The sequence below is a fragment of the Branchiostoma lanceolatum genome, chromosome 6 (assembly GCF_035083965.1).
Source record: "Branchiostoma lanceolatum isolate klBraLanc5 chromosome 6, klBraLanc5.hap2, whole genome shotgun sequence".
NCBI classification, from domain to species: Eukaryota; Metazoa; Chordata; class Leptocardii; order Amphioxiformes; family Branchiostomatidae; genus Branchiostoma; species Branchiostoma lanceolatum.
In genome coordinates this window covers 4436753-4454690 of record NC_089727.1, presented here as the reverse complement: position 1 = coordinate 4454690, position 17938 = coordinate 4436753, and the positions used below count along the sequence as shown (strand labels likewise).

The 17938-nt window shown below is 41.5% G+C and overlaps 2 protein-coding genes across 5 annotated transcripts in view; one reads left to right on the top strand and one right to left on the bottom strand.

Annotated features, from left to right (window-relative positions):
- The first annotated feature begins 1861 nt into the window (after positions 1–1861).
- LOC136436223 (microtubule-associated protein futsch-like) lies at positions 1862–14955 on the top strand. Its single transcript, XM_066430016.1, has 16 exons — positions 1862–1962; positions 2379–2568; positions 3095–3367; positions 4030–4239; positions 4644–4751; positions 5181–5331; positions 5861–5982; positions 6302–6344; positions 6462–6672; positions 6826–8194; positions 8767–8919; positions 9431–9620; positions 10703–10847; positions 11242–11376; positions 12144–12305; positions 12973–14955. Exons 1-16 carry the CDS (start codon positions 1905–1907, stop codon positions 13257–13259), a joined length of 3807 nt encoding a protein of 1268 aa, XP_066286113.1. The 5' UTR covers positions 1862–1904; the 3' UTR covers positions 13260–14955.
- Positions 14454–17938, bottom strand: part of LOC136436222 (mucin-17-like) — a 26435-nt gene continuing 22950 nt past the window's right edge. For all 4 annotated transcript variants that reach the window (XM_066430011.1, XM_066430014.1, XM_066430013.1 and 1 more), the window contains 3 exons: positions 16479–16536; positions 15858–15941; positions 14454–15456 (listed from right to left, as the gene is read on the bottom strand). In XM_066430011.1, coding sequence (XP_066286108.1) covers positions 15265–15456; positions 15858–15941; positions 16479–16536 — 334 coding nt within the window. In that variant the 3' untranslated portion in view covers positions 14454–15264. The remainder of the gene's footprint in view (positions 15457–15857; positions 15942–16478; positions 16537–17938) is intronic.

The following is a 17938-nucleotide window of genomic DNA, read 5'->3' as shown; positions in this document are numbered from 1 at the left end:
TATGCAATAAAGACAGCAAACAAAAAGTTCAGGTTAATACTGATAATAGGTATTTAGTAAATGTCCTCCTTTCAAGCTCACCTGGATAGATTTAAGAGCAATGGAATAGTCTGGGTGCAAATAACTGATATGAAATATTAATGACAGGACAACATTTATATTCTGGTTGGCATGTGCTTTCATGCCTGAGCCAGATGGCGTGTCACAATAGCAGCCTTTACAAGACTGTGTCAACTGTTTGTCCTGCCCTGGCAACAAATGCTTCTTTTGTACTCACACACCTGTCTCAGGACACACTCAGTATGCTGCTACCCAGTTCTTGCTCATTTATTCTTGTCCGAGCACTACAGAGTTGCATAAGTCAGTAGGTTGGCAGTTAATTAGAGATTAGTTCAATGCAGTGTAGAATTCATTCTTGACTTGAATTGACTACAGAGTTCATTGAATATAAACCTTATAGAAAATTGTATAGCCTGGGATTGTTGGTTAAAGTTATCGACTCTGATGTTGTTTTGTTTCCACAGCATTTTGAACAGGCCTACAGGGAGCTGCAGGGAAAACTGGTGCTGAAGTTTGTGGACCCAGAGAAGGAGCAGAAACAAAAGGAAAAGGTACAAAATATCAAGATCTTATCAAGATCTACCACAGTTTTGGAGTTGCCTACAGATCTACAGATTTGCTTGATGGTGTGGGATTTCTCCTAATATATTTGGCATTTCATACTCCTGACTTGTATAATCACGCAATTACAATTTTTTTAGACTGAATTTTAAGGCAAACAATAAACATTATTAAACCTTTATCAACAGGTTCAGAAGAGGAAAAAGTCCCCACAGAGGAGAGAGGAAGAACATCAAGCTCCTCAAAGACTTCCTGAGGAAGAAAAGGACATAGAGAAGGAAAGGGATGAGATCACAAGACTCGCTGTTCCTTCTCCTGTTCTAGAGGGAACCGACACAGAATCAGTACTGGTGAGTGAGAGGACTAAATTGCTGTTACTTGAGTTAACAAGTGTTGGTGTTATTTTTGTAATAGCGAAGAAAAGTAGCACAATTGTGATTGGTAATGTGGCATAATGGTTAGATGTTACACCTGTTGCTACAGTAAAGGATTCTTGTTGTATATGGGTTGTATTGCTACTGCACATTGATAAAATGCATTTCTAACCTTCTTCTTTCATCATATTATTTCAAAAATCTGAATAGAACAGAACCTAGAATCAACAGCTGCCTTTCTCAGTTAAGTTTCTCAGTGTTCTTTAAATTTGTTTTTCCATGTGAGTCTTTGTCATAAGTTCCAACTATACCTCCCCCCTCAGACATATGAAGATGATGATGTATCCATTGAGGACGATCATGATGATTTGATCCCAGCCACCCCACCTCCTGACACTGAAGAACCTGGGACAGCGGAAGAAGGACAGGTAATGTTGTACCCTAGTACCATTCATTGATCTATGTATACCAGGTATCCACAAAGCATTGTATAATGCTTTGTCTTATTCTGAGGATGGATGCATTACCCTAGCTATGAAGAAGTCTAAACTTTATATAACCAACACCAAAATTGCTTAATCCTTTTATTCCTCTATAGACTGTTGTCTTACCAGAATAATTGTTCATGGCTAAGTTCGGGTGGAAAAGTCTTGATGTTAGAGCAAGAACAAATACTGAAATTTTTCTAAAAATAGCACTATTTTTCAGGTGGAGCCAGAGGAGTCTGTACCAGCTCAACAGGCTGCTGCCCCCTCCTCACGACCCCCCTCCAGCAGGACTGTCCCTTCCGCACCCCCTGCCACTCCCGTCCCCTCGCACCCTGTACCCCCTGCATCTCCTGCCCCCTCCCACCCTGCACCCCCTGTACCCCCTGCCTCCCCCCACCCCCTCCCATCTCTATACAACCCCATGGGAGCAGGGGTCATGCACGACACACCAACTAGAATTGTTCCCATCCTAACTGAAGGTAAGTTTTCATGACAATTTTCATTTCTATATACATTCAGTAAAATGTAAGACTTTTTGGTACATTATTGCAGCTCAATAGACTTGGTACACTGTGCTGTACTTTCAATTGCCCTCGGGTATCAAAAAATTGTGTAATCAGTACAGAACAGGGCTAGCCTATGGGTAGTGGTGTGTGTTTGGTATGATTTGGCCTGGGATCGAACTCACAACCTACCAAATGTAAGGCGAACACTGCACTGGACCATTGCACCAGGGCTGTACTAATTACTGAACAACAGTTAAAAAACGTCTAGATTTCTTTTATGTCAACAATACATTTGAAATTATTGAATATTATCAAGTACTTCATTGACTTGCATGAACCATGGAGGTTTTCATGAACTAACCATTAGTTGATCGTACTATCTCCCACAGGGGTTGTTGTGAAGACCCCTGCCCCTCCCAGCCGGCCAGCCTCGGCCAGGTCAGGCGTTTCCATGGCGAGCAGGGCCAGCTCCGCCCACCTGCAGGAGTTCCAGCAGCGCCGGGAGAGTCTGCAGAGGGAGCAGGAGGAGATTGCCAAGGCCAGGTTCATCGGGAGGGGCCACTCCGCTGTAGGGGTCAGGTAAGATAACTGGGTCCAAACGTCTGGTTATCAAATAAATTAAATGAGAAATGAACAGTTCTTCAAAAAATTTCACTCGCCGGAATTTTCGACCAAATCTCTCAGTCTTCATCAGCTGTCTGTGTTGTAGACATATGATTTTTTGTGACGTCAGCAGTGGATCAAATCAAAGTTTGTCGGGCTACCAAGAAGCCCTGAACTGGTCTAATGCAGTACTGGCAGCAGCATGACAAGATATGATGATGATTGGGAGGGTAGAATTTATAATTTGTGAGGAAGGGAAACCTATTAGTAAGCAAATGTACAAGTGACACCCGAAAGATGCTAATGATAAGATGATGATACAGGATACTACTACTATTGCTGGTAGAATGTAGGATTTTGACAGAATCCACAAGAAAACTTTATCGCATTGTAGCCTTCACAACAAATAGGATTTCATTATGATAGTGAATATGGGTCTCGTGTTGGATATTGGAATTCAGTGTTGGTCATCAGATCTTGAAGAAGACTTCTTGTTTTCCAGATGGGCAGCACACGACTTAGGAGAAGCCCCAGAGAGAGCCACGCCTTTAGTGGTGGCAGCATACATGGCTATGGAGGAGGAGGAGGGAGAGCTACAGAAGGTGTACGTCCCAAACCTGGTCCAGCAGAGTCTGGAGCAGTTCATGGAGACGACAGACAGGCACAGACCTCCCTCGGGCCTGCCCGATGGACGTGCTCCCACCAGGGTGAAAGGCAGCACGAAGGCAGTCAGACTGCAGACAGCTCCGGACAGCACCACACAGGGCAGGACAAGGTAAACCTTTACTTCTTAATGAGATACTGTAATTCACTTTATCTTCACGGTAGCAAAATTTCAAGGTGTAAGGAAAATGGACATTTTCACTGTACTTTAACTTCATGATGGCGGCATGCGCAAGTGACTTACAGAGCTGATGTGTGAAGGAATCATAAATAATTACTGTAACAACAGTTTTTCACGGTGATGATGAGTTCATGGTACAGAGGTGACCTTGAAAACAGTGAACATAAAGTTTCAGTGAAAGAAACAAGTATTACTGTAACAGTATTCGTGGGAAAGTGCCCTTTGTAGCTGTTCTTTTACTTAGAATACTGTCCTTGGTGCTAGATCACAGCTAGCCAGCTGAGTAAACCAAACCGCAGCGAGGGTTGCTTTCTTCAGCCTTTTCATAAATTCACAATAAGATTGCATATGAATCATTGGTAAAATAAAGTAAGAAGATATCCAGCAAGTTAACAATTATCAAGACCGCCATGAGTCCAAAACAACCACAAAGGAAATAGAACAATTAAAAGAAATAGAACAAAGGAAACAGAAATAGAATAAAGAGGAACAAAAACAAACATCTGTCAAAAAGAACCATGGACTTATTCCATACAGAAGAAGACACAAGAGTGTGCTATTTACTTCTGACATCCTGCCTTCTACCATCACAGGCTGAACAGAGACCGTCGGAAGCCCAACGTCAGGTTCAAACAGGTGGTCACTATGATGGACCGGGTCAGCAGGAAGATGGACGTTGAGAGGGAGAAGCTGAGCCCTGCCCCAAGGTACGGCTGGAAGTACCCGTCCACTCACATCCAACCTTCACGACCAAAAACCGCTCCTGTGATCATGACAGCACCAGGAAGACCACCCTCTCCAAGGTACTGAAACTATGGCTATTGGTTTTCCAAAAGGAAAATTTGATCAGATGGCTTTAATTCAGAAGGGAAAGGGCAAATGTAAATTTAGGGCTTTGAACATCACTCAAAGCAGCTACTGTAATTCACTTTATCTTCACAGGAGCAAAATTTCATGGTGTAAAGAAACTGGACAATTTACTGAACTTTAACTTCATGCTGGCGGCAAGTGATTTACAGAACGGATGTATGAAGGAATCATAAATGATAACAACAGTTTTTTTCACGGTGATGATAAGTTCACGGTACAGAGCTGACCGTGAAAACTCTGAACATGAATCTACCATGAATGAAACAATAATTACAGTATGTTTTCAAGAGGATTTGGTGTTTAGAGTTACATCATTAGCATCTGCCTCATTTTGCAGCTCCACCTATGTGAGTCCTGACCACAGTAACATGACCACGCCCAGGGAGTTTGTCATGCCTTTCATAGACTGGAGAGGACAGATCACACCTCAGGCATACAAGTACAGGTAAGCCACTGTTTCACATACAGAAATATCATGCTCTTGCTGGACTTCTGACTGAAATTGATTGCTTTCACATAGGCTAGTGATAGAGGATTGCCTTCTAGCTGAAAAGTCCATTTTGACCTTAGCAAAGGCAACTGTAACATTCTATCTGAATGGACTGCAAAAGCTTATCAACTCACGACAAATAGCTAATATAATTTCTGAGAAAACCTATTAGTTGTATCAGTAAAGGTCATAAAGCAAAACACACTTGTTGCTTTAGGCCTTTGTTCACACCCTGGGCTTTTGGCATGCCGGAAATAGATCTGCCGGTGTTACGATGGCCTTCAGCATCAAGTGCAGAAGTCAACCTTTTAGATGTATTATGCATGAGACAGCAAAGGATTTTTGATGTTTTGCATTAACATATAAACCATGTGATTTCTTCAGCTGGAGAAGTGATGGTCTTGGAGGGCACACTTACGTACAGAAGGTCAGGAAGCAGCGGGGCAAGATGAAGTCAACAGGGGGCGCTTATGCAGGAAAGAGACCCAAGACTGCTCCAGAGGTGTCTGTCAAAGAGAGGTGGAAAACATACTCTGTAAGTGCTGCACTACATCATCTATAGTATGAAAAACAAAGTGTTCTTTATTGAATCGTTACTGAAAGAAATAAGACACTTGCATGCAAGGAACTGTCCAGGGAGGAAGAAAGAGGGGTAGGCAACGGAAAAGTTAGGAAGATAATTTCAGAGAATGGATAGGTATAACACTAAGTGAAACATCAAGAAGAACAGTAAACTGAGAAGGGTGGAGAAAACTGGCTGCCAAACAGTTAGGCTTAGGGATAGATCAGATGATGGTGAGACAATGCATTGGCTAGAACGTGTAGATGATTAGTTGACTAGGCCCAAAATAGTTACTCAAGCAACTGGATAAAATTTTGAAATTTTATCCAGTTGCTTCAGTAACTATTTTGGGCGTATCTTACTGTTACCTGGATATCTAACCTTCATCAACGTATTAGTTGACTAGATATAGTAAACTGTCTCTGGACAGAATAAAGTCACTAGACATTATCTTTTCCAATGGATTCTTCAATATGAAAATTCATCCACTTGTCCTGCCTAGGAGAAAGACCAGAACGTACGCATCCCACAGGCAGCTAGCCACGAGACAACGACCATCAATCAGGTGGCTGTCAGCCAGCTGGTGCAGGTGCAGCACCTGGGAGAACAGACAACAACTGCTGGGTAAGGGGTGTCCCTTTTAATACTTCAGCTTTCAACACTTTAAATACATGTATTTCTAATAAAAAAAATGAAAAATCATTCTGTAAGACCACATGCATATATGTCTACAAAAAATTAAAAGAATACTTTTTCCAGCTGGAAAAGTGGTTACTGTACAATTTGTTACTTAATGGTCAGTACCCAAGGTATACGAATACTTCCTTCCGTTAGAAAATTTTTAGATTGTAGCAAGAAATGTGTGAAACAGAAAGGTATACATGTAGTTCTAGTCCACTTCCTTCTGACTGTAGTTTCACAGTATACATGTTTTTCTTTACAGTGTCTCAAGAATAAAGAAAAGGGTGACGCTTCCATGGGAGGAGGTGAGTAGTTATTTATGCAAGAATAGCATTTTGGCTTGCTGTGAACCCTGTACACAATGTGATAAGGAAACTTGAACACATTCCATCACATCATGTATTATGTTGTTCTGTCCCCAGGAGGATGATCCCAGCCCAGGAACCATGGAGTACATGAAGTTCAGCAAACCCATGAAGCTGTCTGGGCCGAGGCCTGTGTCAGGTCGGGGGTCAGCAGGCCCTCAGACGTCCCGTGTCACCACCCCCCTCCCGCCTCCTGGGGAGGCAGGGCTGGAGAGGGAGGAGGGGACCATGTCGGACTCACTGGACCCCAGCCAGATCCTCCCTATGGGTGAATATTCACTGTTTTTAAAATGTACTTCAGATCACCCAAATACACAGCCAATTGGATGTTTTGGGTTACATGAACTGGTCTATGATGACATATGCATGTATTAAACACCCTGCAAAGTGTCATGACCTTTTTGTTAACTTTGCCTAACAGGGTCGATGTTGGACCATCTCAGTGCCAGTTTCCATGATGACGGGCGGAGCTTCAGCAGAACTAAGACAGAGAGTGAGAGGCAAGACAGGTCCACCTACAAAGACTCCTTCAGCGACCAGTCGATACCGCTGTCTGACAACAACAGCCAGAGACTCTCGGATGACGATAATGACAGTCAGAAGCTGTCTGAAGATGAGGATGAACCTGTAGAGGGTGATGAGAAAGATCGGTACGACGCAGATAGAGATAAAGACAGAGAAGAGAAACAAGAGTCAGACTCTAAAGACGATAGGAGTAAGGTACTAGTAGTAAGTATACCAGAGGAGGAAGAAAGAAGTGAAAGTGGCAGTGAAACTGCAGGAGAGAATACAGTAGAAAGTGGCTCCACAACAGATGATGAAGAAGACAGAACTGATATTGAACATGAACCCACACCCCAGCAAAGGAGTGATAGTAGAGCGGAGGGCTTTGGTAGCTTATTAGGTGTTATAAGGGAAGAATCTATTGGAGAAAAAGGCGAGACATATTCCCCTCCACAAACAGCAGAACTGGCAGGTTTACGAATGGACAGGTCTGACAGCAGACAGGACAGTGCCAGCGATGAGATTATCTTTACAAAAGGACAGTTCCTAGCCACAGGAATATTTGAACCCGACTTGGAGCCAAAGGTTTCAAGGGTCATCCCGTCTCCACGACCAAAGTCTGCTCAGAGTGCGACAAGTTCACCCGGAGGCGGAAGACAATCCAGACAGTCATCTCGGTCGGCTAAGTCAGGCTCGAAGCCTTCATCAGCCTCAGCTAAATCTCGAGTTATGTCAGAATTTGACGAAGATGAGGACCTTGGCATCTTTGACGACAACGGAAGCTCTGAGAGTGCGTCAAAGAGCGGCGAGTCGACCCCAGGACAGCCTGTCATAATAATTTCCGGACAGAGGAAAAGACCAAAGTCGTCGTACGGCCACCGTCTCAGAGCAGATCCATCTCCTGACAAGACACCGTCGCAAACACCTAAAGACAGCCGGCCAGAATCTCCAACTAACACATTGGAGGAACAAAGTGACCAGGAATCAGACACAGAATCTTCCGCTGCAGAAAAACCTCAAACAGGCTCACCGAAGCCTGTCCAAAAAACGAAACACGTGGACCAGTCCATAGAGAGAAGAACTCAAGGGGGGAGACCAATCCCCATGTACGGGGCACCGCCAGAATACGACCAGTTACAACAGGCGGTGAAGAGACAGCAAGAGACAAAAGCTGCTGTGGACATCCAGAGGATATTCCGTGGATACAGAGTACGGAACTATTATAAAAACTTCCTCCACAAGTTGGAGGAAACAGACAAGAAAGAGACAGCGCTTCACATACAGAGGTGAGGCATCCAGTGTTTAATGTGCCAACAAATAATAATAACTTTATCGCAAGCTCGTGCCCAAAGGCTAATTGCAGACAAACAAGTACATGGCGATACATGGAAATCGAAATAGCTATCTAGTCTATTGTGAAAGTTCTATGTTAACTATGGTTGACTATGGTTGGGTTTGACTTCTTTCTTGAAGGCAGTGGAAAATGAAGTGACCCACGTTTTGTATTGTAAATGGGTTGGTTGATTTTAGTTAGTTAGATGGATTTTTGTAAGTTATTCAAATGGTGAAAGCTAGGGGAATTAACGAAAGCTGCTTTATATAATTCGTTACTATCGGCGTCATAAAGAGGACATTGGCAAGTAAAATGTATATTGGGATGTGCAGCTTGACTTTGACTGTGAGATATCTACAATGGGTTTTGCTTGATGTTCATTATAACTTAAAAACCCTTGATTGTATGAAATGACTTCCAGTTTGCTCAAAATTAACTGTCAGAAAACATTATTTATCTTATCTATCCACATCAATGAGCTGTAGAAAAGCAAGCTTTACAAAATTTTCATGGGGATTTTTCCAGGGAGCATCGGCAGCACAGAGCTCGGCTCAGGAACATTGAGGCCCAGCCTGGGAAGCTACGGGAGGAAACAGAGCAGTTTGCACAGCAATATGAAGAAGACGCAAAGAACAAGATGTTTGAAAAACAGAAAAGATGGGAAAGAGACAAACAGCAGTGAGTGATGCTCATATTCAGCCAAACATTTTGTCTTTAAAGCATTTCCGTAAACTTTTCATATCCGTAGAAAATTATTTTGTGGAGGTATGATGCTCATATTTAGCCGGACATTTAGTCCCTTAAGCATATTCGTGAACTTTTGATATCCATAGATAATTCTTTTGTTCTGCAAAGAAAATTGAAATTGTTACATCTGTGATAACAGAGGTATTGTGTTCAGTTTGTTGGTTTGTCTTAGTGTATGTGCAAGTTTGTTTGCCCTTACCCGGGTCAAAGGTTTTCCCGGGTGGCAGAAAATGGTGCAACTGGACACTTGCAGGATGGGAATGCAGGTTTGGCCAGGGTCCAAAGTTGTTGCCACAGGTTTGGCCTGGGTCCAAAGTCTCGCAGGACTCCAGGAAAATGCATTAGATAGAATTAGTGAGAAATTCATGATCACAATTATGAATAGAATAAGAAATTCAAAAAATATTACACAGAGGCATGAGATGTTTGATTTCTTGTTTAGGTTGCTGGATGAAAACCGTGAGGCTGCAGCAATGATAGCCAGGATAGGCCCTCATGTGGAGATGTACGAAGCCTTCCACCCAAAACGCACAGGCCCGACCAAGGCTGAGGTGAAAAAGGCAGCAATATGCATCCAACGTCACATCAGGGGTTGGCTGGTCAGGAAGAGATATCACAGGCTCCAGGATAAGGTCAGTATAATATTGCTTGTTTGATTTGCATAACCGGCAAACTGCCTTTAAGGCATAACACACTGGTTTTGTTTAGTAAGTAGATAAGGTCAGTATAATATTGCTTGTTTGATTTGCATAACCAGTAAGCTGGTTAGGCATAACACACCAGTTTTGTGTGGTAAGTGCTAGCTGCGTAAGCCCGGACTGTAAAGTGTGATTCACTAACGGTTACACCGGGATCAGGGCTGTCTCCATGACCCATACTTCAATCCCGGGACAGAAACTTGCTTCTTGGGATGGAAAAAAAGTCAATCCCTTCCGTTCCCAAAATATCAATTTCATTAGATAAAACTGATGAAAATGTATTTTTGTAAGCTTGAAATGACAAATCCAAAAGAAAATTAAAAAATCAGCTAACAAACAATGAGTCGGACAGAAAAAAATTTAAAGCTGGAGACAGCCCTGACCAGGATGGACTCCTACCCTTTCGACAAATGCGTTGGGCTCTTTTAAGTGCTCAAGCTGGGACTATCCTCAAGCACGGGGCCACCAGCTTTACCTCCCATCTGTCCCTATGATACAACTATAGCTAGGTACCCATTTTCACAAGTGAGGAAAAAGGTGTACAGAGCCTTTCCCAAAGGCACAACATTGGGACCTGCTATAGGGAGTCAAACCCAAACCACTTCGAGACCACTTTACTTACCATCTGACATTGGGAGTTCAACTTCAACTTCAACTTAAGTAAACCCCAGATAACCCCGCGAGGGGCAAAGTAGGGGGGAGGAGGTCCCAGGCTAAGGCTGGCAGGCCTCCAGCCTGGTGCGGAATGACTCAACGGTGGGAGCCGTAGCAACCATGCCAGGCAGGGTGTTCCACTGGGGGATAGTGCAGGGGAAGAATGAATATTTGAATGAATCCGTTCTAACGTTGATTGTTTGAAATTTGAGAGTATGGCTCCCCCGGGTGTGCCCCTGAGCTGGTTTCAGTAGACTGTCAGATATTGATGTGGAGTTGGTTTGACTAAAGCTTCCCAAGTTGCACACTCAAACAGTTGTTCTGGTCAATCATATATAATACAAGTTTTCTTTTGTTACCAGGCAAAGAGACACACAAACAGCTTCTCGACTTGTGTGAAGATGTACAGACAGATGCTGAACCGCATCATGACTCGACACGGAGTAAACCGCCCCACCATCCCGCTGGTCTACAGCCAACTGGAGGAGTTTCTGGACAGGAAAAATAGTAAGAAATGGAGGAACGTTTTTTATTATTGTTTCTTTCCTTTTCTCAGATTTGTTTGTGAATACTTGTAGTCCAGTTAATCAAAAAGCTTCCTCGTACTCACCAGTTTCCTGTATACATAGTGAACAAACTTAGCCTGCCATCCAAAGCTATCATAGCTACCGAGTCTCTTTCGTCCGCTCTTGCAAGTACAGTACTAGGCTGATCAAAAAGGCTAGATACCAGGCTAAACAAAACCATCTACATGTATAAAGAAACCATGAGTTATAAAAACAAAAGTGTAACATCAGCTTGCTTTGTACAGTTCTTTTATGATCTCCTTAAGGCTCCACCAATAAGATACATACTAAATTTATTATATGGATAGTTTCTAAGAGGTGTTTGTGTTCCACAGAATATGAGAAAATGTTCAACAAACGACAGTTCTGGAATGAGATCGAGGTTAGCGAACTGCCGGCATACTTCAAGGACTGTGAACACTTCCCCTCAGAACGGGAGATCAACGAGGCCTGGGACATCGTCACTAAAGGTATTTTCTAATTAAAGAAACATGAAAATTGAATATCATATAATCTATATACATGTAATATAATATTATCATACACAGTGATGCTGTATTTATAGATCTTATTATTTTTCTTTTCTAATCCCACAACTTGGATCTGCCAAAAAACGCACTAACTTGTATGATCAAGGTTGAAATAAGACCTCCTTGGAATGATTAAGATGAAGATGAAGGCATTTCTCAAAGTGATTCTGCAACCAACCAAGAAACAGCACTAGAAAGATGTTCCATAATTTTCAAATTTTAAACATGTCAACAGGAGGTAAAATGGTGTATACCATGTATCAGAAACAGATAAGGACTAGCATGCTGCACTTTCTTGGTGACAGCCATTTTGCTGAAACAGAATGAAGTCAAATTTAACAGTTAATCTGTTTTAAACTCGAGGTGTCCCTGTGATGTAGTGGTCTGCGCTTCTGTTACTTGCCACATCTGGTTCAAATTACTTGGACCAGAAGGCCCGAGTTCAAGCCCCGGGTAGGACACCTCTGGTTAAGAGGCACATTGAGTCATACCAAAGACTTTATAAAAATGGTACATACTTCTGAAACAGTATGGAAGTTAAACACACTCCACTGCCAGTGGACTAGCCCCCTGCTGCAGTGATTGCACCACAGTGTGGCCCAGGGCTATGAAACGGAGATGGGCACCGTCCTATACACCTTATGGTGTGGGAGGATTTTAACTAACTAAACTTTAACTGTTCTAAACTGCTTGGCTTATCTTTCCAGGGACGCCTGCGAATGTTGGCCACGCCCTGAAGAAGAAGGAAGTGGTTGAGGTTGCGTTCCAGATCTACGTGCCGAGTGGCACGGGGCTGACACAGCAGGAGACTCGGAGGTCCACCTGGCTCAACCCCATAGTCAATGGGCTGGAGGGGAACAAGTACATGGGTAGGTATCAAAGAGTGGAGAGAAGCATGTACGTCAAACCTGGCCGGCCAACCACCTCCAGTCACAAAGCCACATTAAAACTGTCCTGTCCAGTTTTACATATCATGTTAAGACCCACTTGTCTGGATTAAACAACCCCAGTAATCAACCATTTTTCCAAAGTCCCTTCAGTGGCTGTTGGGAACAACATTGAAACAGACCTGTCCAATTTTACACGCCTAAAGGGCTTAAGAGCAACCAGCCCCAGTCATTAACCATATAATATTTTTACTCCGTCCCTTCAGTTGCTGTTGGGACCAACTTTGACTGTATTAAAGACTGTTTAGTAAAGATGGCCATCATGTATTGATCGGGTGTAGAGGTCCACACCAGTGTGATCAAATAAAGATAAACATTAGTTATAGAATGGCTACACATCAGTTTATGGTTGGAAAGTCATAGATAGACATTTTGAGCTTTGATCAACACAAAGAAGGAAACTCACAATGGATCAAAGCTCAAAATTTTACAATATGTACTCAGACACAGATGAGCTTTCATTGGAATAGATATTGTTACACACATTTTGTTTTCATTACATTTCCTTTAAGAATAGATCTACAATGTATTAATTTGTAGTCATTTTTGAAAGGAGAAACACTAAACAGTTCATGTTTTGGTTGGACAGGGAGCGAGCAGGTCGAGGAGACTGACTACAAGACCTGCGCTGGCGTCGTACAGAAAGCCTACAGGGAGAGGAAGAAACGACTGACGGCTGAGGGCAAACAGAAAACAAACGGGGAGCCTCCACAATCCACCAATGGGAGCTCAGCAGGGAGTGAACGGACCAATGAGAGTAGGGGAGAAAAGAAAGTTCGAATTGTGGAGCCTTCAGAGGAGGATGAGGACTCTGTGACACATTCTGAAGACCAGGATGAAGAGATTACATCTGATAATGGAGTCCTCGATAGCTGATGATACTCTGCCTGTAGTGCCGAAGGAATCTGGTGCATTCTTAACCCAGTTATGCAGTCTAATAACAAACCATTGTGCCAAATCTATTTTGTTACATGTACAGTGTATTACCGGTGCAATGGCCTAGTTGGTAGAATGTTTGCCTTGTACACGCTAGGTCGTGAGTTCGAACCCCGGCCGGGTCATACCAAAGACTTTAAAATGGTACATACTGCTTTCTCTGCTTAGCACTCAGCATTTGGGAGGGAGTATGGAAGTTAAACACACACATCACTACCAGCGGGTCAGCCCCTGCTGTAGTGACTTGCACAAATCTTTCTCTCTCTCTCTCCAATTTTACGTGTTTTATTCCTCATCATATGGGGGTTGGACGAGCTTGTACATGTATGGGGGAGCCCCAGAACTCCTCATCAAGTGCAAGTCTTTTTTGTAGCAAGAGTTTTTACGGTTGGATGCCATTCCTAACAGCAACCCAACTGCTGGGCTTAGGACATGGGAAATATGTGTTAAGTGACTTTCCCAAGGACACAACGTCTGAGTGCAGTCTAATAACAAACCATTGTGCCAAATCTATTTTGTTACATGTACAGTGTATATACAAATTATCTGTCAACAGGACCACACAAGTTGTGGAAAGTGAAGTCCAGATGAAGTAGCCTTATATATCATTTGTCCTCTGTACGTCTCAGTAAACTGTTGTTTGAACGTTCATACCTTAATAAATACACATTACTGTAATTCTTGATTTGTTAACTGTAACTTGATTTTAGCTGATTTACCGGTCATTAGTCAACAGCTAAAATTTAATCATCACAGAGTGATTGCATGTCCATCAAATAGTTGAATTCTTGTTTTTATTTTGTATTTCTACATTTTCGGAGGTGTGCAGGGCTAATATTGGGATCGCTCTGTTGTTATCTCTTATTCATAATACTGATCACAGTTTAAGTTATCCCAAGGATTCAGATTTAAACAAAAGATAATGCAAGATGACAGAGGAAGTCCCAGTTGCCCTGAGCAAATCTTGCAGCATGTCCCACAATGTGGACTACTGATGGCACTTTTTTAAAATACATGTGCAGGATCCACTTAGCCTAGTAAAGGGTTTTGCTGTCTTCTTTGATAACAATGATCCGTCATCATATGTCCTTGTTTTCATTTTCACCTTTATTCTATGAAAAATAATGCAACATGTGTTGTACATAAAATATTTATTGATCCAAATATCAAATCAAGATAGATCTCAGAAGTAATAGCATTACATGTATGCAGCAAAGGACTAAACTCATCTCTCTTCTTGAAAGCATACTGGACCGATCGCAAACATCTAACCCTATACTTTACTGTGTTTCAGGGGTAACATGTATGGCACCCTTTGTCTTGAATCAAATGAGGAAATAACAGTGTTTTTCACAGAATGACATTGTGCTTTAAGAGCAGCAATTTGAATGCAGCAAGACAAAGAAAATTTTCTCAGTCTAAGGTCCTGGACAATTTTCTAGTTTATAAATTAAAGATAAGAAAAATGAGATAAAAGAATGCTGAAGTTATTTGTAATAATGATAGGCTCTTTTCTTGGTTAGAATATCTCTAAAAATACACACCAATAACAGTAACTCTAACAGTGTCTATGAACAAACCATGATATCACTCAAGTAATGAAAATACATGGAGGAGTGCAGTGTTACTACTTACTGTAGGTGCAATACAGACTGTAATGTTATGATGATTTTATTGATATCATTTAAATAACCTTTTGTAGTCTTTATTTAAAATAATGAACCAATAGTCATATAAATTTGTTTCTGGCAAACTGTACAAAGCAATGCCAAGTTTAATTTTCTTAACTAAAACCTTTGGTCCTGTATAGGTAAGAAAAGGCCATTTATACAATGTAAGTATCTCTTAAAAGTATCTGATACAATTTTTGCACCTTCACCACAAAAAAATGGCACAGCCCAAGATACACATATAACAAGCTAGGTCTGCTGTGTACCAGTCTGGACTATACCACTGCAGCTGCAGCCGGGGGTGTTTTCTTCTTTCTCTTTCTTCTTGGCTTTTTCAGCCTCTTCTCGCGAGAACTGGGCAGGATGAAGGTGATGCACTGTTCATCCAGGAAGTCCAGCAGCTGGTTCTTTGAGCAGCGGATTCCGGCAGACTTCAGGGTTTGCTGAAGGTTCTCGGCATCTATAGGCTGTGTGAAATATCTGAGATTAGGCCACTTACTAGTTTGAATTTGAGTTTATCAAGTTCAGCTTTACCTTTTCGTCCTTCCAGTCAACCTCTGATTGAGGATGAGTGGCCTTAAATACAGGCTTCAAAATACAAGTCTTGGGAATTTTTACAGCAACAGCAACGAAAAATGAGAAACCAATTGCACCGTGATTTCAGCCATAAAATGTGGTACAACTACAATCTATCAATCTGCTAGCATGTTAGACATGACACTGATAGACAAGCGTCAAGGCTCAAGAAAATTTGTCTCCCTTGTGTTGCATGGTATGCATGGTAATTTTTCTGCATACCATATGATGCAAACAAAACTCAATTTTCTTGAATATCATAGGAGACAAAGAAAAAGCAGACTGTATGTACCTCGTACTGCAGGATTTTCTGATAAAGCTCCTTGTTGTCCTGAACCCAGCGGAGCAGCTGTCCTTTCAGAGATCCCCCATCAACCTGGAATTGAGTCAAAGTTTGAGATACGTTCTTGTAACTGTATAGGAAAACATATTTTCTACAACATAAAGGCTTTGACAATGCTTCTAAACACAACAAAGCCACAAAAACTTAGCATCAGAGTTTTTAAAAAAGGTAAAAATTGCAGCATTTCACATGAGATCTTATTAGCTGCACAAGGGCAATAATACATGAAAATCTCAGTTTGTATTCTTGTTAACTGTCCTTGGCAAGGGATTAAATAAAATCTTTTCAAATCATACCCTTAAACAACGCCAGAGCCTGATTGACATACTGCAAGGTTGTCTCCAGCTTTAATTTTTTTTGTGTCCCACTCATTGCTTGAGAGCCGACTTTTTTAATTTTCATTGTTGAATTTGTTATTTTAAACTTTAAAAAATACATTTCCATCAGATTCATGAAATTGATATTTTTGGGACGGAAGGGGTTGAATTTTTTTCCGTCCCAGCAAGCAAATTTCCGAGACGGAAGGACGGGTCTTGGAGACAGCCCTGACATACTGTGTACGACCCTCACCTGTTGTGATGGAGTGACATCATCATCATCTGACAGCTCCTCATATTCCTCACCCTCACTGGAAACAACAACACAACAGCGAAATTATGAACCGTGTCATGAATGGGATGGAAATTCTGATGATAAATCAAATTCTGGGGTCAAGAAAAGGTGAAAGAAAGTACATGATTGTACATGTAGTACCTCTTTCCACAGAGTTCTTTAAATATTGACTAATTAACAGTCAAGATTTTATAGTGATGTTTTAAATACATTATGTCTTTCATGTAAGTTCGGTAAATTGTATTTTTTAAATAACTGGTTGAGATGCAACCAAATTTGTCTCATGGCAATTTTCTTGGTTCTCATTAGGCCACACCAATCTAATTGCTTGGTTAATGGATTTTTTTAAATTTTAGCACGAGGACATCATGAAAACAGAAGGCTGGGGTGAAAACTTGCACCTGACCCTGTTCACTCCCTGAAACTGTGTGCACCAAAGTACATTGTACAGGCAACTTTCCTCTGAGATTCTGTTTTCATGTTGATTTTCCAATCAATTAAATTGGTGCGGCCTTATAGACATACATTTCTGTACTTAAGACAAATGTACTTACTAATTGTATTCTATAAATAGTGAATAGTAAAAAATTGTCATCCCTGTCTCTATGTGGGGCATTGATTACCACATGAGAAGTGAATGCAGCTGTTGGACTGTGCATCATGCATACAATGTATTTCTATTTCGAATTCACAACGTCCATTTGACATTACGTGCAGAACAAAAATCATCAAGATCCTCTTCACTACAAAACATAAAATTCTCACACTTACTGGAGATAACAGTCTCTGATAAACAACCAAACATTATTCCAGTGCTTACCCATCTTTCTGCATGTTTTACGTGTCCACAACAATGGATAGATGGAGCAGCTGGCTGGATGACCTATGACCTTACTCGGGTTGTACCATTCTCAACAAAGGGAACTAAATACTTTTTTATCCTAACCAGACCACAGGAGTTCTGTAGTATCTTCTAAGTATGTTAAAGACAAATATTCATCATCTTCGCACAGAATATTTTCTATACACTATAAATCATAAACAAATTATTTTCCTTTGTGTATATTTTGAATGTGTTTGTATCTTCATTGAACATGAGGTCTCAGTCTACAATACCCGTAGTACACATGTAACCTTCTTGGACTTTCACCTTTGCGTGACAATGGTCAAACAAGTAAAACGTAGAATTCAAAACTAGAATGTACTGAAATACATCACACACAACATACATTGATAAACACCATAAGGCCACACCAATTTAATTTCTTGGTTAACAGATTTTTTTAGCACGAGGACATCATTAAAACAGAAGGCTGGGGTGAAAACTTGCACCTGACCCTGTTCACTCCCTGAAACTGTGTGCAACAAAGTACAAACTTTCCTCAGAGATTCTGTTTTCATGTTAATTTTCCAATCTA